The sequence below is a fragment of the Stegodyphus dumicola genome, chromosome X1 (assembly GCF_044657685.1).
Source record: "Stegodyphus dumicola isolate Sdum_Otavi_A_Nest chromosome X1, ASM4465768v1".
NCBI lineage: Eukaryota > Metazoa > Arthropoda > Arachnida > Araneae > Eresidae > Stegodyphus > Stegodyphus dumicola.
The window spans coordinates 205,745,170-205,770,305 of record NC_140780.1 but is presented as its reverse complement, the minus strand read 5'-3'; the positions used below and the strand labels follow the sequence as shown (position 1 = coordinate 205,770,305).

Here is a 25,136-nt window from a genome sequence, read left to right as displayed (position 1 = left end):
TGCAAAGAAACTTTCAGTAAGAAGTTTATGAGTGTTGCAGATTATCTTACAATGGAAAATTAAAAATAGGAAGAGTGGGAAAAAAAGTTAAAATCAACTCAATGTGCTGTTAAGAGAAAGTTTTATGCCCGATGTTTGCGGAAGAAATTCTATTTTATTAGCCCAATGTTTTTCAAAGAGTTAAACTTTATCAAGACCTAGCAACAAGTCATACTTTGTAGAGTGCCATTGCATTCATACATTTTCAATGTATTTCTGTGAAATCCTGTGATGTGAACCTATAAATTATTGTGCCTTTGATCTCTTGAGAAAGAGCTCTTTTTTAAGTGCATGCCCACCACGTTTGATGGACTTAGGAAAGTAATGGAAGAGGAATGAAAATCGATACCCCTAAAAATTTTATGAGAAACCCTTCTATCATGGAAATACCGATGCAGACTTATAGTCTAGAAAAAAGGCTGACAAACATCTAAAAATATACTCTTTGCATTTTAAACGTTAATTAAATGGATACAAAATTATTCTAAAAATGTGTAAATACCCTCTCTAATGGAATTTTTCTGTCACTAAAAGCTTCATTTCCATGAATTTCTTTAAATTGTGTGCTAAAAGGCAAATAGTTTGAGTTAACTATTGAATTTCGGCAAGGCAAATTTCGGTAATTTCGTTTTCTTTCTCTTATCACCCCTGTTAGATGATTCTGACTTAAATAGGCATAACAAATCACTAACACCCAATTGCTGATTGACTAATCTTCTGATGGTAATAAACATTTCAGAATATTCTTTCACTTTCTCCAATTGTGTATCTAATACACTTTGTTTCTCTTCCTCATCATCTGATAGAATGTTCAAAATTTCTTCATTCGACTCAGTTAGTTCACTTTTTAACTTTTCTAATTTCATGAATTTATGATTTAAAATCCCATAATCCATGCTATACTTTTCCATCTCTTCATTTAGGATCTTAACAATTTTTCTAAATGAACTTTCAACAGACCATGTTTTTTCAACTGCCTTATCCATTTCCTGTACTCAATTCTGCTTACATGCAAAATAAATATCATAAACATTCAAATACCATAATCCTGGCTGCCTCACCATTTTATGTCTGGCACAAATAATTCTCAACTATCCGTTGTAGAGTTAAGCTGTTAGGTCGTAAAATACACTTTAAATGTGAAAGTAGTTACCTATACATAAAATGTCAATTTTTCTCTGCCCAGGGAATAAACAAGTATTAAATTGATGTAATGGGGCATACTTAACCCATTCTTCTTTCTTATTATCCAAAAACTAGGTAGAATGGTTGGCAAAGATAACCTTTCAGACAGTTATTTTTCAACATAATGTGTAAATTCTCAATACAAAACAAAAATATTCTAGCCTTTGACACACACAGCATTGGTCTGTTTTTCTCTTTTCTGCAATAAACATCAGCTTTTCTTGTTGTGGACATCTAGTGCCATTGCTATTGAAAAAGGTGAGTTAAACATTTAAATGCAGCAAACAAGTTATGCTAACAATTGCACATTATAAAACAGTTAGTGAACTTAGCCAGCCATGAAACATTGCTTGTTTTTAATGATTTAAACTTGTACCATATGCTGAAAATCAACTAAAAATCCTTAAAAAAATGCTGTATATTTGAAAACTAAAAATTTGTTTTTTGCTATGAAGATTGGAGACAGTTGATAAGTTGTTTCTTAAAAAATCATGTTAAATTTTTGTCCTTTGTATGATTTTTACTTATTTAAACATATTTTTGCTTGGGTAAAGTAAATTATCTTTCAGAGAAAAATATGCCACACACACACGTGTATATTCTAATATATATATATACACACACATACCATATGCCACAAGATGTGCCATGTTTATTTTTACAACCATTGGTTGTAGACATGTACTTCTAGTTACAAAAATGTCTCAAGTGATGTAAATATTCAAGTTATGGTATTTTTAAATTTTAAAAAACTACAAAATCTAACTTTTTTTGTAGCCCCCCCCTGGTCTGTATAGTTACATTTAGTAAAAGTTTATGTACATTAGAAAAAATAAAATATGAAAAGTTTAACTTCCATGCAACAAAATGTAGTCAAGTTATTTAATTCTAAAATTTGGGATATTTGCCATTTTATTCAGATTTCCTGAGTGATTGATTAAAAATAAATTTGAATAGTTAAAATAAGTTTGATGTAGATATTTTTCCTGTTAAAATCATTCAGTGATGTTCTTTTATGATTTATTAATGCATAACATTCCCTAGCATATGATTTGTATACATTTGGCATGCCAAAAGCATTTTTATGCAATTTACAAATTTCTAAGTGCTAAAACAATTTAACACTTTTCACATGCCGTTTTTATTACTTCAAAATCTCAAAAAAAATTTGTAAACTTGAAAAAATTTTCTTTTTTAATTTATGCGAATAATATGAGTTGACAATGTGCAAATACTTGAAGCTTATTTTCTGGAACATGAAGTCTTATAAGGCTCTGTAAATACATCTTTTTGAAAAAAAATTACCTTAATCAGATCTTTTAATGACACTCAGCATGTCAGTACTTGTCACTTAATCTGTTAAAATCAGAAAACCTTTTGTAAGCTGTTATTTAGTTTTTAGTTTTATGCAAATTTAAATATTGTGCTCTTCAGTTTCTATGACATTTCAGATAACATGGTCTAAGATCTGAAATAGCTATTAGTTTTCTTTTTTTCATATGGAAGGTAAAATTTTTACTTTATAAGGTATTTCTCTTTCCTAGTGTGCCTTCATGGTGTAGTGGTCAGCACACTGAGCTGGTATTTCAGAGGTCCGTGGTTCGATTCTCGGCAAAGGCGGTTACTAATTTTTCATCTTGCCTGCTTCTAAAAAAATACCTAATGTCTCTACAGTGGTGCCCGAACTAAAATGGTGTTGTGGATGATGATTCTCCGCACCCAGGATTTGGCGATTGGGTTTCCTAAAATCCCCAGTCGCCCTTTAAAAGTGGGAGTATATAAGGTATTTTTCCCACCTTCTTAACATGCCTTCGTGGTGTAGTAGTTCTGCACGCTGGGTCGGTATTCCATAGGTCCGTTGTTCGATTCCCGGCGAGGGCGTTTGCTCATTTTTCATTTCGCCGGCTTTTCCAATTCTGCTTCCTAATGACTCTACAGTGACACCCGAACTGAAAGGGTGTGGATGAGGTTTGTCCACATCCAGGATTTGTTGACTGGGTCCCCTGAAAACTCCAGACGCCCTTTAAAAGGGGGGTATATAAGGTATTTCTCCTGCTTTCCTAGCGTGCCTTCGTTGTGTAGTGGTCAGCACACTGAGCCGGTATTCAGAGGTCCGTGGTTCGATTCCCGGGGAAGGCGGTTTCTAATTTTTCATCTTGCATGTTTCCAAAAACTATCTAATGTCTCTACAACTTTCTATTTTTTTACAATGAGTATAAACTTGTGCTAAACGTTAGTAGGGGGCCAGGGGACCATATAAGAAGATAAATATGTGAGTTTTGTAAAATAATTTTTTTTTTTTTTTTTTTAAATTTTAAAAGCATAAAAATATTTGCCTTATTTAAAATGTTCTTTTTGTATGGGTAGAATCAACAGTAGCGAAAATAAAGGTCATGTAAAGTCTTTTATGGCATAGCATATATAATATATGGGTGGCTGTTTATCATATCCGCATTATATATATAAATATATACTATATGCCATATGAACTTAGTATGAAAAAAACTTAAATTCTTACTGTTATAAAACTTTTTCTTGTATATCTCACAGTTTTTGAGATAAAGTTGTTAACTAGGCTTATTTCATAGTGCATGGACCTGTTACTATTTATTGTAGCTAGACATTACATTCATAGCTGTAGCTAGCAGTCTTCACCAATTATTTAAAGGCAAATTGAATTTCTTATTCACATTAGATATACAGTCAAAAGTCTTTAATCCGGGCGTCCATAATCCGGAATGATGTATAATCCAGAACTCAAAGCTACAAACTTCCTGCGCATGCGTAAACGAATGCGCATAATACGTTTACGCATGCGCGTTTAATGTATAATGGACAGTATAAGCTAAGCTAAAATTATATAATTATCTATTTCAGTTAATGTTGCAGATTGTGTTGTTTCTTAATCTTCTAATAGGATCCGGCTTATTATTTTTTGTAGACTGTTAGAGCAATTTTATAAAAGTTAGCTTGAACTTTCGATTATGTCAAAAAGAATTTCTGATTCTGGAGCTGCCAAAGGATCTGCAAAGCGAAAGCATGTTTCGATGTCCATCAAACAAAAAAGTGGAATTGCTGCAAAAAAGGGATAAAGGCATCTGTTTATCAACTTCACGCTGCTCTGCGGGGGGGGGGGGGGGGATGTCGCAGCACGCAATGAACTGGAAGTTGATCTGTCAGCACTATCCTTATCTTCAGGGCAGATGATTTTATTTTATTCGGCTTATAATTCCTTACTAAATATAATATTTCATCTCGATGTACTCCGTCTTTGATATGACTTAAATCAAATTCCTCCTCATTATAAATATTACGAATACACATCAAATAGTTTTCTGGTTGCAATTTTCTAATTTCGACTATGCGTGTATTGAAAGAAATGTTTAATAAAGTAAGCAAATAAATATTAAGTTTTTTTTTTTTTTTTTTTTTTGTAAATTTTGATACTCTTTAGATCATAATTGCACTTTATTTCATAAATTACGGTTTCATATTTTTAATTTTATAATTTCTGCATGCCATCTTACCATATTTAAATTGATGATCTATAATCCGGATAAACCTATAATCCGGAATCGCCGAAGACCCGACGAGTCCGGATTAAAGATTTTTGACAGTATATGTAATGATTTTTTATGTTGATGATGTGATACATGGTCAAAGGGGATTCATGAAAAAAAGATGCATTCATAGTTACATTTTATTTCTTTACAAATACAGCCCAGTTTGTGCATGTCACTCGAGCATTCTTTAACAACTTAGTAACTCATTGTGATGCATTTGCAGTTAAATGAGAAAAGTAGTACTAGCGTACTTTTACGATTTATCTTGTGCACAATGAATCATTAGCACTCAGTTTTATTCCAGAAAGTAAGCCTTATCTTTATTATTCCTATAGCAGCTTTTTTCTAACAGAATTGTACCTCTGGATATTGTATTTTCTCCAAGTATTCGACAATAAACTATGCATCTTAGCATCCAAAGAAATAATGTTCTTTTACAGCTTTTGTGTAATTGATTTATCCTTCATCTTGGTTAGGCTGATAAAAAATATCAAGATTGTGATTAGTAAGTTCTGTGATGAGGAAAGGCTTTTGAGTTTCTCTTAAACACCAAAATATTTCTCTAACTTAATTTCAGGTACAACTAAAACTAGGTTTAGCACTAAAGATAAAAATGAGAAGTCTTCCAACTTAGTGGTGTACCACTTTATGTTTTCATATTTTAAAACTGCTTCAAAAAAGAGATTATGAAACCTGTATTTCTTGTAATAAATTTGTATTTTAAAAATTTTGTCTTGAACAGAATTTTTTTTGGGGGGGGATGAAATTCAAATGGAAATTTTTGAAAATATTCCATATGAACCATTTTAAGTCAAAATAAAATGCATAACAACAGAACTGAATACTTTGTTATTGTTTTTTTTTTTGAGCCATTAAGTCAGAATTGTGTGAGTGTTTGAAAAATTATGTAGTATGTTTACCTGTGTCTGAAACACTGCAGTTTTCATTTGAAACAAAAAACTGATAATTAGAATACTGATGGCCACCATTGTATTTTTATGGTAAAGTTTTTTTTTATAATCAGAAATAGAATTCTATATGTATTTAGTATTTCTTTAAAAAAACCATTTCAAAATTATATATAAGTGCACATGTACCTGTGTGTCTTCTGTATTATTTCATATTTGCTTTCTTGAAACATCTTCGACTGTTATAATGAAAACATGATTCTGTTTACACCACCCCCATCATGTTATCATGGACTCCGAACTTCAACTTACAGGACTGCTAGACTGTATTAAGTGATGAAATTTGGTTTCTTCCATATGTTGTTACTCTGATGATTACTAGAAAAATTTTCCTTTTATGTCATTATTTCCGCGATTTTGTACATTTAATGTTTTCTTCAGCATTTCTAACCTGAAATCTCGCAACGTATCAAAGACTACTTCACACTTCACGTGACAAGGTAATCACGCCCTCTCAACATCTGCAATCCTGACTTAGGTCTCACTCATGCATTCTTCTACTTTCAGTGCTCTATAGAAACTAATTCAGACAGCCAGAACAAAACTTGCAAAACCTGCAAGTTAATCAGCGGCGCATCCAGCAGAACTTGGATGTGTCTTCTATTGAATAATTCCAGAGATGGTTTGTAGGGAACTGCAAACATTTTTCTTACAGCATTTGTAGTATCTTAATTCTACCTACCTACACAGTTTTGCTTAAAATCAGTAAATCTGTGCTAATATTTTGAAATACATATCAATATTCTTATAAGAGTTTTTCTTCTTATGTTCTGTACAAATATATGCTCACATATTTCAAATTTCATCAGATTGCTTGATAATCTCCAGACTGTTCAATCTGTAAAAAGAATTTATATAATGAATTAAATATTTAACAATTTTGCTATGTATTTAATTCATTATATCATTTTATTATGTATGTGTGAGTAAAATTTGTGCATCATCACCATACTCATTTTATTTCTATTGAAAAAAAAAAGGCTCTACTGATCTTCATATAATAAAATATGTACAATTGGTGTTGTTGTCGTGTCCAAGGCATCAGTTTTCCTTGGAATTCGTATTGTTATATGGGTTTTATACATGTTTCAAAAACAAAACCATTGGAAATCTAGCATATTATTTTGGGCAATAAACTTAACTCCAACTACTATTTCAGCTCTCTGATACATTAAATTTGTTTCTGAGAGTTTATCTCAGAAATTACTTTAATAACTTCCACTATCTCCAACTGTTTCATTTATGTATTATTTGCTACTAATTGTAAAAATTATACATTTAGAAGCAAATTAAAATTTTTATTCTTTGTAAGGGTTTTATCTTCATCACTCTTATGATCAGGATGGGTGACTAAAAATTAGCTATTTGGAATGTTTTGAGAAATTTTGTCATTTGGGATTTTACTATGTTAGCTTCAGAATGTACAACAAACCATACAGTTTAGGAATAACACGTCTATTTTCATCCTTTATTGTTTATATTTCAATCATCAATTATTTATTTTAAGTATTTTATACAAATTTAAATTATGTATCAAGTTGTATGTACTATTTATGTAAAGAATTTTTTTCTGTTTTATTTCATAAATGTGGCATTTTCTTCCTTTAGTTCTAGAAAGTCACATCCTGGAATTGTAGTCCATTTAAGTGACAATCCTGTTGATCCAAACAAGGTAAGTGTTGAATTTAAGAATTGGCTTTTAAAATTACCATTCTGGTATCTTTCCATTTAATTGCAATCTTGAACTTCATTTGCTCTGTATATTTTTGTAGAAAATACCCAGATCTTGCTCATTAATTAAAAAAAATAATCATGGAAAATGAGATATAATTATTTCTCTACTTTCTGAAATAATATTTATATCGTTTAATTTTATATAAAATATTTCTGCTATTAAACTAAGGATAAACTTTTCCATCAGCTACTATATATGTATTAAAATTATTTTCAAATATGTTATAGTATTTTAAATGTCATAGGGAATAATGCTAAATATACCATTGACTTTTGAATTATACAATTATTATACAAGGTTTGGAATACCGTCATGCTAAGCAGTTGCGAATATGCATATGACTTGAATACCTTATACTGCTGACTAGAAGCCTTCCCATTAATAAAATTTACCCCTTATAACTGCCAGATATTTCCAGAAAAGCATTCATTGAAAATGGCTGAACTCATCAGTTGTTTCAGCATTTTATTACTAAAAAAGCTTCAAAAGCTTGAATCAAGAAGGTGCATATTCAAAATAATGCATAAATTCAAATTGTCAGGTCTTTGTTCTAGTCTCGCCCATCTTTTTAATCATCCCACTGTAAATACTAATCCCATTGTTAATATCTCTAATGTTAATCTTTTGGGAATCAGATAAAAGTATTAAACTATAACTTCAACTTTTCAAAGACATCTAAGCCTTCAGCTCCTCAAATCATCTGCCCTATTGAAAAAGCTTAAATAACAAATTATTTGTTTATATTGAACTTTAATAACAAATGGTTTCTTTTAAATTTTAACCAAAAGGAAAGGGATGCCTGATATAAAATTTATTCTAATCCTAACATTATAATTTCCAAAGCAGATAAGAATGGGCAGATCATTTTTATGGGTAAACTCATATACATTGATGGAATCATGGACCTGATTAATGAAGGCCCATACTACTTCATCTCTGAAGATCCTTCAACTTCTGACCTAGTGAAAGTTAAAAGAGCTGTTAAATCTTCTCATATATTTCCAACTCAGTATAAAAAGAAAAACACTAATTCCACCTATTGCTAACTGTGCTAAGTTTTATGCTTTTCCCAAACTTCACATAACTAGAATTCCTTTTTGACCTATAGTTTCCAACTTGGGAATGGCATCATATCTTTTGGACAATATTTAGTTTCCATAATTTCTAGTTTACTTTTGTTCAATATTTACACTGTCAAAAATTCTTTTGAATCTTTTTGTCAAAAATTCATAAACTTGGATATTTTCCTCCTGCACTCCATGTTGGTTCTTTTTGATGTTAAATCACTGTTTACTGATGTTTTAGTCCAAAGAGCACTAATATAGCTCAAAACAAGACCTCAAGAATTTTGTTTCATGCATACTGAAATTGAAGAGTTAATTTCTCTTACTCTGTTTGAGTCTTTTTTGAGTCAAATCCACTTTGTTGTCCAACATGAATATTATTGCTAAATTGAAGTATTAGGTAGGAAATTGCTTTAGTCCTGTACTTGCTGACATTTATGTACAGTATTGAGGTCAAATTATTTGAGAAAATTTCTTTTCATTTCTGGATTCATTACGTAGGTGACATTTTCATTCTTTTTAGTGGTAATAAAGAAGATTTATCCCATATTTTATGTATTATAAATTCAATTGATCCAGCCATCCATTTCACTTTTCAAACTGAATCTGACAATACCTTTCCTTTTCTTGGTATTGTTATAATCCACAATGAATCTGATTCCAGTGCTGTTATTTACCATAAACCTTTTTCTGTTTGCCTTCCCATGCTAAGTCATGTCATTTGGCTAAGCAAGCAATAGCTTCTTTTTGCTCTTATATATTCCATGCTTTCAAAGTTTTTTTTCCCCTCAGAACCTTTGCTTTCTAATGAACTTAATTATTTAAGATCACTTGCCATTGACCAAGAATTTTCCTCCATAGTAATTAAGCCTTTAAAAAATTTTCATCTTACCATCAAAGAAGATATTTTGATGTTAGAAGTAACATTAATAACCTTGTCAGGCTTCCTTTTCATCCCTCTGTCAGGTAAAAAATTATGCAAATTCTCCTGAAGTTAAATTTTCTAGTTACTTTGTCACCTATCAATAAAATCCATGTTTCAATTCATAAGATTGCATGTTTGACTTTAATTCTTGGGGAATTTATAGCATATTTTGTCATTTTGGCTTGAGATATATTGGCCACACTAAAAAAGCCTCAGAATTTCGCATAAAGGAACATGAATCTTGTGTCCATAAAGCCGAATTTAGGAAGTTTTTGATAGTTACTCATTGATGGAAATTTAAACACAATTTTGACTTCCTTGTCCAAATTATCCGAAAAGCTTCTTCCATTGGTAAATTGCATTTTCTTGAAGCTTTTCATGTTCATGAAGATTTATCTTGTTTGCTTAATGATTTAAATTCAAATCCAGTTCTTCCTAATGCTTTTAAAATTCTATCAACTTAATTTTTCAATTTTGTTTACTATTTCTGCCAACAGATGGCACTACATTCTCATTCACTTTACTTCTTGTGGATTTTAAGTGGCTTTCCTGTGGTTGCAGATTTCGTTGCTTCTGATGGAAAGAACCTGTGCCCATCTATCTTCAAAGTCAGTAGAGTCTTGACTAAAATCTGTGCCAAGCACAAAGTTGTTGCTTTGCTAATTTTATGTTTAACTTTGCTGTGTTTTTCTTGTGTCTTGATTTCAAATGTTGTCATGAAATACAAATGTACTACAATGTTCAACTTAAAGTGGCTACAAAGAATAGCACAATTACTGCAGATAATATTATTCATGGTACAATTAGTTTCATTCTACAGTGAAATACATTTAACGTAAAAACGCTTAAGACAAAATACAATGGTCCTGTCAAACTAGTGTGTATATTTTCATGCATTTTGTTTCTCTTAACATGAAACAAAAATCGCTTAACACAAAAAGATACCCTCTTTGATAATGAACAATATACGGAAAACACCGGCCTCACAGGCGAAATTTGAGAGGGGTGTGAAATGAAAGAGAGATGGTTTCATAAAAAGGAGGCTAACTTGGCTTTGAAATACCATCAGAATAGCTTGAGACATGAGCCAGTTTTGTTTATAAGCTACTTTCACCTTCTACCCTTACAAACTTAGCATAAACATCTCATCTCTCATCAGTTGGCTTTGGAATTCGGTTATGAGTACATCGCAGTGTGAGTAAAAATCTGTGAGTTTGGTTCATATGTTGCACTCTGCATGTCTCTATCTCTTCATATATTGCATCGTACTTGGAATTTAGGGACTCAAATGACAAATGAAAGTCGTTTTCGTCATACAGGATTCTCAAAAGTATCAGATTCTTTGGCACCAAAAGAAATGGAGAAGGAGGATATTGAAACCGAGCTGACACTTAATGAAATGTTTGAGAAAGTTTCTGTATTATTGGTCTGTCCTACTGTGCATTAGCGGAAGAATCCGTTGCAGTAGTTGATAATAATGTGTGTAGAGCTTCAATTATGGAAAACAAAGAACATTTTGGAGTTTGTTTAAAGTTCAGATAATATCATTGATGCAGATTCCGATGACAAAAATGAAATGAATAATGCAGCTCATGTTCCCACGTCATCCAAAAGGGGCAACATCATGAAAAGTATGCACAGTTAATTAAACGCACTATTCCAGTGGTGAAATGAATAACAAAATGGATGACATTGAACAATTTGTTAACAATTTGATGCTAAAAAAGACAATGCAAAGAAAAATAACAGCTTATTTTCCAAAAACTCAGTAAATATTCTGTTTTTCAAAAAACTTGAAAATTTTGCATTAATTTTCATCAAACTCTTGTGGATGTTTTTGTTTCACTGATTTTTATTAAATACATGCATATATACATATCTGTGTAAACAGATGTACTCTAATAAACTTAATTTTGCTGAATATATGTTTTTTTTTTCCACTATCCTTTAACACGAAAAAATATTTCAGTCCCCTCAGTTTCATGCTAAACTGTGTCAAAATCACACAGAAGGAAGAAGTTTGGATATGCAAATGATTAGTATTTCAGCGCATTTAGACAATGCAGGAGAGAGAAACAAAATCTAAAGCACTGCATAAAAGGAGAGTTTTGTAGTGGATTTTAATTTGGAAAGTGCTTCGTAAGGTTGGAGTTTGCTCAGAATATTGTGTTATACCCCAAATAAGAAAAGGAAATGCTTACCAGCAAGTTTCAAAATTTGATAGAGGTAGGATCCATACCTATCGAAAGTGTAGATTATCATTCTGTATTATTGCTGGTCGCACTGGTCGACATCCAACCACTGTCATGCAAATATGGAATTAGTGGATTGCTAAGGGTCATACTGAATGGCATGGATCTGAACATTCTTCCTTGACTAACAGCAGAGAAGACAGCCGTATTGTGAGGCTATCTCTGCAAAAATGTGCGACCATAGCATGAAACATTAGTTAAGAAATGGGCGTGTTTGCAGCACACCCAGTATCAGCTCATAAAGTGCATCGACATTTGCAACAGTGTTGTCTATCAGTAGGGTGACCATTACTTCGCCTTCTTTTGACAATGCAGCATAGAGATCATAACTCTGGTGCATCAGACGACAAAGCTGGGTACAGGAGTGTGGCACAATGTTGCCTTTTCAAACGAGTCGCGTTTCTACGTGCAGTATTCTGATGGCCATATATGTGTCTGGATTGTCCTAGGAGACCGCACGTCACCTGCTCGCGTTCGATATCAGCATAGGGCCCCTTGCACTTGGTGTGATGGTTTGGGCAGTGATTGGGTACACAACATGCACATCTCTAGTTTGAATCGATAGTAATTTGAATGCAGATGGGTACACTTCTGACATCTTAAGTCCAGTGGTTGTGCCCAAATTTCGAGGCCCCCAATTGTCATGTTCCAACAAGATAATGCAAGACCACATGTTACACATAGTGTTCTGATCTTCCTTAATATATAGGGTATTCAATTGCTGCCCTTGCCTCCATGGTCTCCAGATCTGTCAGTCATTGGAAACATCTGGTCATAGGTTGCTGAGAGACTGGCCCACCACCCCTCTTCAGCTAATATGGTTGGTGAAGTGTGCTATAGACTTGAAGCAACATGGAATGAGTTGCCCATTTCTGTCATCCAAGCTCCCAGTTTGACTCCATACCTGATAGGGTAAGGGTTGTTTTAGCTGCCTGGGTCGGCAGCTGTTTCTACTAATTTCGCACTCCTGTCAACCTCCAAAATGTTTACAAATTTAATCATTTTGCCTTCATGCCATACTGTTTACGTGCAATAAATATCTCTTTTGTATTTTCTTCACTTCATGGTGTTGCAATTTTAGTGGCTGCCAGTGTACATATATTTTCTTGTATTTGTGATGTACTTAGCTTTTTTTTTTATATTAAAGTTTTTAATTGCCATGTTTTATTTGCTAGTTTTATCATATTGCAATAAACTTACACAAGATTTTTTGTTTTATCTGTAGAACAAAATTATGGGTATACTTTAAGGGTCAACTATACATTGATTTATTTAAAGAAATGTACTTCCTAAATGTAGGATAAAGCAATCATTAGTGGGAAGGATGTTTATACTGACAACTGATGTTTGCTTTCAATAGAAATGTTGCTTTAATAATAATTTATTATATATATTGATTAGTAATTATTATAAATATTATGATACATTCTGTAAGTTGAAATTTATTTCAAATAAACGGTTGTTATTTTTTGTTTTTTACAGTTCATTTCAAACTGTGAATATTATTTAATTTGATTAAATGAATTCACTAGAAATTTAGAATGTACTTTCTAGTTTGCAGGTGGGAAACTGGCTTGCTTCTGCCAAATTTTTGTCATATAGCATCTGTATTTTATACTCTAAAATGATCTCTTTATTTATGTCATCATTAGTGATATCTTAAAAGTAGTTTAGCTGTTTGTTCTGTAAAAATTTTAGTTTGAAAGGAAGTATGTTTTATTCATTATACAGTAACTGCATACATATTTCTGTATGAATTTTTAATTTTTTAAAATTTTTAATATTAGTCATGCAATGTCTGTCTATTAAATAACCAAAGTGTTTCTATCTTTTAAACGAAGTAGTGGTGAAAAGGTGCCCTCCTTTTTTCATTGTGTTAAAACATTTCTGACAAATGACAGTTTTGTGTTCTGTTTAGAGATTGTCAGTTGTGTTCCCTAGAAATTTATGCCTGTATTTTGCAGCAGCTGGAAGTGGTCTGAAATTTTTTCAGATTTTCTTGGTAGTAAATTCAACATTGGCACTGGATCAAAATCAAAGATACAGCAAAATCAAAGATAATTGTATCACTACCACTTAACCTCATCAGATTCATTGTTTATGTATTTTCATTGCTACTGAAAATAAAAAAATTCTGTATGTTTAAGTAATTTTCCAATACAATACCTCATAAGAATATCTAACAAAACTTTATTGTAACATCATTACATAAGTGTCAGGAAGAAATACAGTAATCTTTTGTTCTAGTCTTACAAAATTAGCTTCTTCAAAAACTTCAATAAGAGTACTGAATAAAATATATATTCTAACTTTCTAAAGGTTTTATGAACTTCTAAAGCTATTAGGTTTTCAAGGATGAGAAACTGGATAAACAAACTGTGCTCTCTGTAGAATTTGAAGCATAGGTCTTCTGATGCTAACAGGACATGCTACCAGTTGCACCAAAAGAGCATGCACCAGGGAAGGTGATAATTTCTTTTAAATTGATGTTATTGTTTTATGCATCATTCATTATTCCAATTAATTTTTCTTTTAAGTTAACCTGTGTTAGCTACTAGAGTGAATAATAAACCAAACTATCTAATCACACGGTTATTCACATCACATTAAAAATTAGAGCAAAGAATGCTTATTGAGAATTCAGTGGCATTTTATCTATACTAAGAACATACTGTCATATTACAAACATAGAAAATAAGTCTTGTTCAAAATTAATGCAAACAACTGGCTTCACTTGCAAAATTCTTTACATCATTCACTGCTTTTCACAGAATCTGTTAGGAAGGACTGGAAACTGTCTCTTTGGAAGCTTTTGAGAATTTGTAATTAACACGCTACACTCATTTGGAACATTACCATGTGCTTAAATTTTCCTGGATCATTATCGTTTGGAATTCCACTTTCTTTTCAGAATAAATGCATCAGAATGATGCTTATTTTATTCATAAGTTGTTCCTAATTTTTGTCTAAAATTGGCTGTAACCAAGAAAATTTTTCAGTTAGCACTTTTCTTTTTCTGCTAACAAGTGTTCATGACCAGGAGGTTGAAAAACGCTGGTGTCCCATTTCAAGAATCTGGAGATTTAGAATCTGTGCATTAACAGAGATTTCACTGCATGCAGTTTCACTAGTGTGCTATAATTTTATTAAGGAAGGCTAGGTATGAAGAAAATTATAAACCTCTCCAAGACAAGAATGGTGGTGATGGTCATCGTTGAGAGAAGAAATTCAGTACTACAAGTGTTTATGTTCCCAGAAATATGGGTCACTTTCATAAGTGGTCATATTAGAAATGACCACTTATGCTCTAATTATTCACTCTAGTACCTAACACAGGTTAACTTAAAAGAAAAATTAATTGGAATAATGAATGATGCATAAAACAATAGCATCATGAAAGGGGTTATTGTATTTTGAATATAAAGAATAATGATACGATTCGAAGTCTTAATGAGTACACTAATTGTTAATATGCTCAGATAAGTTTTTGAAAATCAAATAAAGAGAGGAACATAAAATTAGCAAAGCAACAACTTTGTGTTTGCTGTGGATTTTAATCAAGACTATCGATTTTGAAGGAAACAGGTACAGGCTTCATCTGGAACTATGAAATCTGCAACAAAATGAAAGCCACAGTTATACCCCCTTACTTATAAGGAGTAAAGTGACTGAGAAGGTTCAAACATAAGATTCGTGTTCCTTGATGCAAAAAAACATTCTTTTAGTTTGTTCGTTATATCTCAATATCCCATAAATTCCCCAGGAATTAAAGACAGAAATGGAATCTTTAAGAAATGAACCATGGATTTTATTGGTAGGTGAAAAAAGGACTTGAAAATCCACATGAACGTGAAGGAAGAAAATAACGTAACATCTGGTGTCAAAAAAAAAAAAAAAAAAAAAAAAAAGCAACAATATTTTAGTTTGAATTCTTTCATAAACCATAAGAATGACTTTATTAAGTCAGACTAAAATATAGCACTAAAAGTTAAATTAATTTGCTTATAAGAATCACAAGAAAATTAAAATTTCTTTGACCTGCTATCAGTAGTTAACAGTATGTGTACATCAGCTATGGGAATAGGTGAAAGTGAACAAATCCTTCCTGGCATAGAGCCAATGCATTTCAAGCTCTTCCCTTTCGTGCAAAAACCCGACTGCACTCGGATGAAGCACCATTTCAAAAGAGGTAAAATGATATTCCCTTTAATGCTTTTGAATGTTAGGTAAAAATATATATGAAAGTGTGAGTACATAAAATATTGGGGACTAGCTTAATCCCTCTAGTCCACTGACAGCATTCGCCTGTGTAATTTACGTTTTAACATAGCAAAATATAGTATTATGTGGGTATTGCTATCTCTTACAAGAGTTCTTATATAGGCTTAAAGACCTCAGTAGAAATTCCTGTAGAATTCTGTAAGCCTCTGTAAAATTTGTTGTAATTGATATTATATGCATGATACAAAGTATTTGTATGCATCTATCAGTAGTCCCTTTTTTATCTGTAAGAAAACAGCAAAATCTTATGAGTAGCTAAAAGAATGTAGGTATCACTTGCGCTGAATCTTTGGCCCAAATTTGGTTCAAAATTTTAATCCACATTTTCTGGACAGAAATAGATATTTTCAGGAAATATAATATTGGGCCATTTAGTATGATAATAAGTAAACTGACAGTGATGGAATAATTCATGTTAATTAGTTGTTTTGAAATTGTAACACTGAGTAGGATGGACTATTTATTTTTACATAAACGTTCAGCCTCCAACCATGGAGCACTAATATGCATGTCTGTACCTCTAAAATAAATACAAAATATTTATAAGAGTAAAGTTATATTTCATACATCTTTTTGTTACTTAATTTTTTGTGTGAATCAAAACGATTATCAAACTATTCCTCTACTGAAAAACTTAATTGTGTATTAATCATGTTTCAGCTACTTATTGGATATGAAAGTGGCACTGCTGTGTTATGGGATTTAAAGAATAAAGCTGCAGATTGTCGATTTCAGTGTACAGAGGTTAGTATTTCTGTATTCAATTCTGCTATGAATTGTTTAATTGTGATATGTGTAATGTAACTTCAAAAATCTATATAATTAAAACTTATGCAATTTAACTTAATTTTGCATATTTAGTTGTAAAACTATTCTAATCGCTATTCCATTTATTTTAATAGAAAATGCATTTTTCTCCCATTTAAAATGCTTGTACTTTTTTACTGCTAACTGATGTATTTATACATTGGACAAATTTTTAAATTAAACATTTTTTTAATTAAATTGTGCCAAACTTGCAGAAAATATCAACTTAGATATATGTTTTTAAAATTTCACAGCCATTAAAAAGTGCTTCCTGGCATCATGAAGGAAGACAGTTCATGTGCAGTTATGGTGATGGAAGCCTTAAAACGTGGAACATAAAAAATTCAGCCAAGCCTGAATCTGTTATGTATCCCCATGGTATGCTTAAATATTTTACTGCGTTTTCATTTTTTATGCAAAGTTTGTGGCATTGGATGCAGAATTAAAAAATGTATGATATTTGACAAATGTGAAGAAATTTCAGTACTTATTTATTTTATTCAGTGTGTAATAAAATATGATTTAGGATGTGTTAAAAGAGTGGCAGCAATTGAACTGTATTATGTTTATTTTGGCTTCTAAATGTTATTTCAAGTGGTTGGCTACTTTACAGAAAGAGCAATCATATTAACTAGCTAATATTTTAGAAAAAGGTATTCATATAAGCCTTTGCTTTACATTACAACTCCTATCCATATATGAGTTTTCCCCCAATTATTAAGCATTGCCGTTTGTGTTTGTACTTCTTTCAATGGTTAAGAAATCATTCTTGTAAACTGTAGTTTGTGAAAATAAACATAGTTGAAGTGTATATGTTGCGCCAATGAAGTTTATAAATGTTCGGCATTTCTCTAGTGACTCTAAAAGGTAATGTCTACCAAAAGAGTTTTAAAACCTTTTATTCTCATAATCAGATATTTAAAAAATCTGATTGCATTTTCCAAGTAAACTACTGTTTGTTAAAAAAACATGTTGGTTTATTTGTTGAAAGACAGCATAATAATGAGGAATGAACAGACATTTAGAACCTATTCTGTGACAAATTTTCTCTTTATTTAAGTTCCTCTTTTGTGAGCAAGTGCGCATTTGGACTGTATAAGATTCTGCCTTTTCTCAAAATTTAAAGCCCCCAAGTTTGAGGAGCCCACCAGCAGTCAAACAGTGAAGTGGCTGAACACTGATAGTTCAGTCCCTGGATGCACAAGAGAAGTGCTAGTTCATAGAGCTTTCCCTCCCGAAACAAGAAGTGAGGAATGATGACGTAGTCATGTTGACCCTGACTGCAAATAAATAAACGTTTTAAATTTTAAAAAGCAGTTTAAAAATTTTTATTTGAAAAAATAGCATTAATTTAGAAGAGAAGTGATTACTGTAAGCATTTATAATGTTTAAAAAGTTAAAAGTATTTATTTATGAAATAAAAATAATAGATGAAATATGCTACATTTTCTTAAAAGTTGTAGGTATTTCCCCTTGTGCATTTATTATTAAATCATGAAGAAAAACATTTATGACATTCATTATCTTTTCTTTATCTGCATGCTAAGTGAGAGAATTCTATTATTCTTTCTAAGATAACTGTAATAACAGCTTTTTAAAGTTAGGCCTCCCCCCCAAAAAAAAATCCCCTTAGTTTGGCTTAGTTTTGAATTTATATGTCATTTTTTTTTCTGCAGCTAAAGAGGAACTTATGTTTGACTGCTCTTGAAATTGATAGTTTTATTCAAAATTTAATCTAATCTAAGATTGCTTTTTCGACATAATTATAACTATTACATTGGCGTGTTTCTCTTCTTATTTGATATAATAACAGGTATTGTAAAAATACTTGTCTAACTGACATTTGTATAATTTAAATAAATACAAGATTGTTTCCCCAAGTTTGACAAAACAACTTTGCTCACAGTATCTAAAGAGAATTACTTAATTTTTCAGAAGACAATCTTTTTATGCGAAATTACTTTGACGTTTTATACGATTATAAATTAGCTAAAATACTGAGATAGCTTTGTTTTTTACAAATTTATTTTTACAGTTAGGCATTCAACAATATTTACATCATCATTTGTGAGTTCTATCTTTAAATCATTTGTATCTGATATATTGTTCGTATCATCATTTTCACAATCGGCCTTAAATGAATTTTCTTCAAATTTAGCACTCTGTATTACTTTTTCTTTTCTTGGCACAATATTGGATTTTAACAGTTTCTTTTGCAGCAATTCAAGCAAGCCATTTTTCATCTTCAGCCATTATGTCATCTTCACACTCACTGCATAGAAAATGTTCACTGCAAATTCTTGCATTCTTCACATTAAGAGAATCCTGTCTTCGATACAAGTATCCTTTTTTTTTCTTTTTTTTTTCCAAAAGCGAATTCTCCTTTGGAAAATATGAAATACAATGAAATACAATATCATTATCTTTCTCATTCCCATGAATTTTATGGCACTTTGCTACAATGCAAGATGACATATTACACAAACAAAACCTTACAGCAGTGGTATCAAAAAACATACGAATGAAAATAACGCAAAAAAAAAAAAATCTAATTTATACTTATATTTTGCTTGAAATTTGAAACATATCTGCAGGAAATTCTGTTTGTCACAATTTGGAATTCAAACAGATAGCTAAATATTAGAATTTTCAGACTAGCATTTATTCAGTTAATAGTAATATATTGAACTACTAAGTAACTTACTTTTAATTTAAAGTAAGAAGAAATATAGTAAAGTTTCCCAAGAGAGACAAAACTTGAGAATAAATAATGACGACATAGTCTCTTTCTTTTATTTATTAGATTTTTCTATGACACAAAACAGCAAAAATAATATGTATATGTAAATTATTATAAACAGCCACCCAGATGGTATGGTGGTTAGGGAAGCCGACTGCAATACGAATGGGCACGAGTTCGAATCCCGTAGAAAGTGCAGTTGTAACTATCCTTTCCTTCATAGGAGGCAAAGGTGGCCCACATATTAGGTACCTGCATAATAAAGTGATTGCCACTTCTAGCCTTAATAATGGCCAAGCCAAAATCTGCTGAGGGCCCGCCATTGGAAAAAAAAAATATTGTAAACATCTTTGTTTTTTACTACATTTTTCAGCTGCAACACCTCATGAAGTTTTGATTTTCATGCAGTTTGTAACCTTGGAGGGAAATTACGCATCATTACGGAGGGAAAAAAAGCATCATCACAAATTGAAGATACTCCATCGGCAGTCTGGTTCATTTCGTAGATGTAATGAATTTTCAACTATGAAAAAAAAAAAAAAAAAAAAAAAACTGTTCTCATGTAAATTTATTCAAAAACAAAGTGAGTATTCTTATTGCAAAAATTCTTAACTTAAGATATTTATCTTTTGATAAGTACTAATAAAAGTTAATCAAATTTGTATCTTAAAATCTTTGAACAAGATTTATATCACGGTGTAAATTAATTAGTTTCTATTTCCTAGATTTTCCGAAGAGTTACGTTCATTTCTGTTAATGAATATAATGTAAAACTGAACTCCAGACCATTAAAATCGTAGATGTTTTCTTCAAATTTTTGTCAGAATAATGCTAATTAATTTATGGGAAATGTAGCAGGCAGCATAAAATTACTTACGAGGGCCGCCAGTTTGAGTTCAACACTACTTTACTAGAAAACAATATGTATATGATTAAAATTAATTTGGGATGTCCACAATGCTAGTTTTAAACAGACGAAGTCAGAGCAAATGCAACACAGTGATGTCAGACTGCTTCCTGTTAACCCCCTAGGAGGATTGCGTCTGCGAAAATTGAGTTGCGCAAAGGAATGAGCTAGCCCTTCTGTTTAATCCTGGCTTGGTCCAGAGTTCGAATCTCGGCAGATGGGCTAGATGCATGGATGTTTTCATGGTTTTCTCCATTTGTAATATGTGTACAAGCCAGTTTCCCTTAGAAAGTCCTCCACGAAGGAAACCCTCTTTGGCAGGTAGCCCTCGAGGGTTTTGCTGTAATCAAATAAAAAAAAATAAGTTTGTTGTAAATATAAAAGGCAGCAGCATTCAGTCTTAAGTGTAAGATTTCATTTTTCTACAAAACATAATGCAAAGCAGTTACCAATTTAGATTATTTTAAAACAGCATTATTTATTAAAAGTATATTCAGCATTAAAAAGTATCAAATTGGTCTTAAGTGTAAGATTTCATTTTTCTACAAAACATAATGCAAAGCAGTTACCAATTTAGATTATTTTAAAACAGCATTATTTATTAAAAGTATATTCAGCATTAAAAAGTATCAAATTGAATTAAGCATTATTATTACATTTTCGTAGAACACTGCAATAGAATCAAACATTCGGAATATATTATACTTATGCTCTATAACCCAGAAATATCGAGGCATAAAAGCATTGCATTATTTAACAGAAAAATGCTTTTTTTTTTTGTTTTTGGTAATTTGAACAGATGGTTTGAAGTTTGATCAGTGGCTATTTCTGTGATATGTTGCAGTTTGTCCGGAGGAAATTTTCAAGAATATTTTCAAGAAATTTATTAATGGGCAAAAGACCATTTTTAATCAAAATTGCAGAATTAATTTCACCATTATTTTTCTGAAACTGCTGTGTGCTGCTTCAGTACAGGTGGTTAAATAATTACTTCTTTCTTTCTCCCTCACCCTAAATTTTTTTAAACAATTTCTGCCATTTTTTGCCATCAACTTAACTTGTTTTCACATTTTTCAAGTTTGATCATAGATAGCAAAAAAACTCAAAAATCTCTGCCAGCAATACAATCCATTATGTCCTCTTAGCAAAATCGTTGGTCCTGTAAGTCACCTTCAGCAAGTCTTTGTTAATGAGAGTTAAACAAAGGGAAATATTACAGTGATGTTTTCAGAATGCCTTGAGTTTTGATTCTGTATCCCAGGATACCTACAATATATGCCTTTGACATAAATTTTTTGGCAGCTATCTATGGTTCCTCTCTCTCTTTCTATGTGTATATATATATTATATGTGTGTATGTATATATAGAGAGAGGAGACCAAATGCGATCGAATTGAATTGTGGGTGATTTTATGGAAAGAGAATACAAGTCAGGATCTCCGATTACATAATGGCAGCAATTTTTCTTGTCAAATATTTTTATTACTAATATTTATATTTTAATTAAATTTAGTACATATTTCATCTTTTGCTTTTTACAATTTGTACAACCTTTACTAAACTTTAAACTTTTAAAAATATGCCATTTAATTAGTATTTCACTTTAAAAATATCCCATTGCGTTAGCATTTTCGTACCATTTTCTAAGAGATGTAGAGACATTAGGTATTTTGTTTGGAAGCAGACAAGGTGAAAAATAAGCAAACACCTTTGCCAGGAATCGAACCACAGACCTCTGGAATACTGACTCAGTGTGCTGACCATTACACCACGAAGGCACGCCAAGAAGGTGGGGGAGAAATACCTTATATACTCCCCTTTTAAAGGGCAACTGGGGTTTTTAGGGAACCCAATCACCAAATCTTGGGTGTGGAGATTCATCATCCACAACCCTTTTAGTTCGGGCGCCATTGTAGAGACATTAGGTATTTTGTTTGGAAGAAGGCAAGATAAAAAATGAGCAGTGGCCTTCGCCGAAAATCGAACCACAGACCTTTGGAATACTGACTTAGTGTGCTGACTACTACACCACGAAGGCACACCAAGGAGATGGGAGAAATACCTTATAGAGATAATAAAATTTATCCATCAAAGTATTTTTATATATATGTAAATGCTTTGAACACATTATCAACAATATCAATCAATTTATGTTAATTAATTCTGTCCTCCTAATAGTACCTTTGTAGAATGGAAAAGCCATATTATTAAACTGATCAAAATGAAATTTTTGTTATTAAAATTCCAAATTTCCATACTAAATATCCAGAACTATTTAATGACATTTGGTAACTGAAAAATCAATTTATCATTACATCCATAGATAAAACAAATAATAATTTTAACATCATTTGAAAGACTTTCTATTGTGAACTCATTGAAACAAAACTAAATAATAAAATAACATATGAATTTCCAATTACAATGAAAAAAACTAAGGACCTTCTATTAAAAAGATAATAATTTTAATAAATATTGCTATAGCTTATTTCTAAAGCTTAATCACCTTCCCAAATTCCTTAAAATACCAATTAAATTCAGATTTATTGCACATGGTACTAAAAATTTTAAGAACATTGATTTTATTTTACAAAAAATATTTAAAAATGCTTGTCATGAAATAGCTTATGATTCCAATCTACCCCTTAACCATTACTGGATCATTAAAACTCATAAGGATATTAAAATTATTAAAATAATTACATTTATGATATTAACAGTTATGATTTGAAAAACTGTACATCTGTTTTACCTTAAAAAAAGTCATTTCTTAAAATCAGATTTATCCTAAGAGTTAAAAATGTAATAAAATCAATTCTAGTTTCATAAGAAAGACTATATGTGAAAGATAAGATTTCATAAGAGTAAGACTTTTATGAAATTAAACTTTTTGACAAAAATTACTTTTTAACTTTCATACCATTAAACCAGGAGCGTAGCTAGAGTTTCCAGCGCCCGGGAAATTCTGATAAATTTGCGCCTTTTTCTGTGTGCCAAGAAGGGGAAAGATTTCATCCAAAAATTTTGTAGCATGAATTTGGAGCCCCTTGGATGCAGTGCCCAGGGACAGATGTCCCCACTTGTCCCACCCTATCTACGCCACTGCATTAAACATATGCATTAGAACTCTGTTATTTCTAAAAAAATTAATTAGTAATGCCATTATTAATCTGATTTAGAAAATTAAAAATATTTACCCAGATGTTGATGACTTTTTAAAGAAATTCAGTATCTCGAAATTAAACTTATAAATAAAAAATACCTCTTAATTTTATTAACTGCATTCTTCATAATTTGCTCATTAAGTCATTTTAATTTTTCTTCTTGTTTATTATGGAAAATACTTTATCTAAATTTAATAATTGTAAATATCAGGGTAAATATGAAACATTGCCCCTCTATCTCTGTTACTAACCAATATTTATTTCTATTCCCATCCTATAATATACCATGTAGGTCAAAAGATTTTATTATTACTCTCCCTTTTTCCTTCCCACAACTTTTCCACCCCTCAATTCTTTACAAATTACTTTTAGTTTTAAATTATTAAATTCAAGACCAATTCCTTTTTTCCATGAAATTAAAAAAACTTTTATTAAAGTTTATGTAATTTTTTTTTAAAATTTACTAAAAGAATTATTTAGTTTATTTTTTCCACAAAGTTAAAACACTTCATTTCAGTAATTAAACTTACTAATTTTTTCACTGCATTTGCACCCCCTTCCAGTTTCATTTTTCACTTCTACAGGTGACTTCATTACAACTCATCTCAGATAATGAGTTTTAATTTTTCAATTTATCAGGTTACTGTCTTGCTGCTCAAATAAGTTCAACACTTAACACCAGTTTTCTTTCTATCTAGTCATGTAGAATGCACGTTATAATACCAAGAAATATCTGTATCACATGTTTAGTTTTCTTTTTCTGTTCCATTCAATTTATTATTAAATATTTATTTTTCTTTAATTTTAGGTGTTCTTCTTCATTTGAAATGGCATTTGAAAATATTTTCCATTTTAGGGTATATCTTTCTTTTCCTAAAAAAAGTAATCTAGTTTCGTTTCCTTAGGTTTCGAATTTGAAAATTTAATGGCTTTTGCTTTTTAGCTGTTCCGTAACACATTTGCCAATTCTTAGGTTCTACATATTTTAAAAAATATTAATTTAGCTTGTAGAGACATTAGGTATTTTTTGGAAGCGGGAGAAGTGAAAAAGGAGCAATGCAATTGCCGGGAATCGAACCACGGACCTTTGGAGTACGCGCCCAGCATGCAGACCACTACACTACGAAGGCATGCTAAGAAGGTGGAAGAAATACCTTATAAAGCTTATTGCATTTAATTGGACGCATTCCGAATTCTTGCGACATTTGCCAGTCATCAATCTCTAAAAAGAATTCTCATTATATTTTTCTATTAAATTAATTCTTTTTCCAAACCTTTTGCTTGTTGAACTGTTTCACAATTGAGGATAATAGCGTGTCATTCTCAACTTTTTTTATATCTGTTTCCTTAAATCTTGGCTTTCAAAATTTAATTATTTTTTATTTTTTTAAGTTATTTAGAAGTAATTCAGAAGACAAACAACAAAAATCATCGTTATATTTACAAAATTTCCACAGGACTAGTTTCGATGGTTTTACCGAACCACCATCCTCAGCTGCTAAACCG

The 25,136-nt window shown here is 31.2% G+C and overlaps 1 protein-coding gene across 3 annotated transcripts in view; it reads left to right on the top strand.

Annotated features, from left to right (window-relative positions):
* Tomosyn (syntaxin-binding protein tomosyn) overlaps window positions 1-25,136 on the top strand; it is a 275,347-nt gene that overhangs the window by 77,146 nt on the left and 173,065 nt on the right. For all 3 annotated transcript variants that reach the window (XR_015038723.1, XM_085808289.1, XM_085808288.1), the window contains exons 6-8: window positions 7,364-7,427; window positions 16,673-16,756; window positions 17,074-17,197. Coding sequence is in view for 2 of the 3 variants with exons in the window: in XM_085808289.1 (XP_085664415.1) it covers window positions 7,364-7,427; window positions 16,673-16,756; window positions 17,074-17,197 (272 nt within the window). In the remaining variant the exon portion in view is untranslated. The remainder of the gene's footprint in view (window positions 1-7,363; window positions 7,428-16,672; window positions 16,757-17,073; window positions 17,198-25,136) is intronic.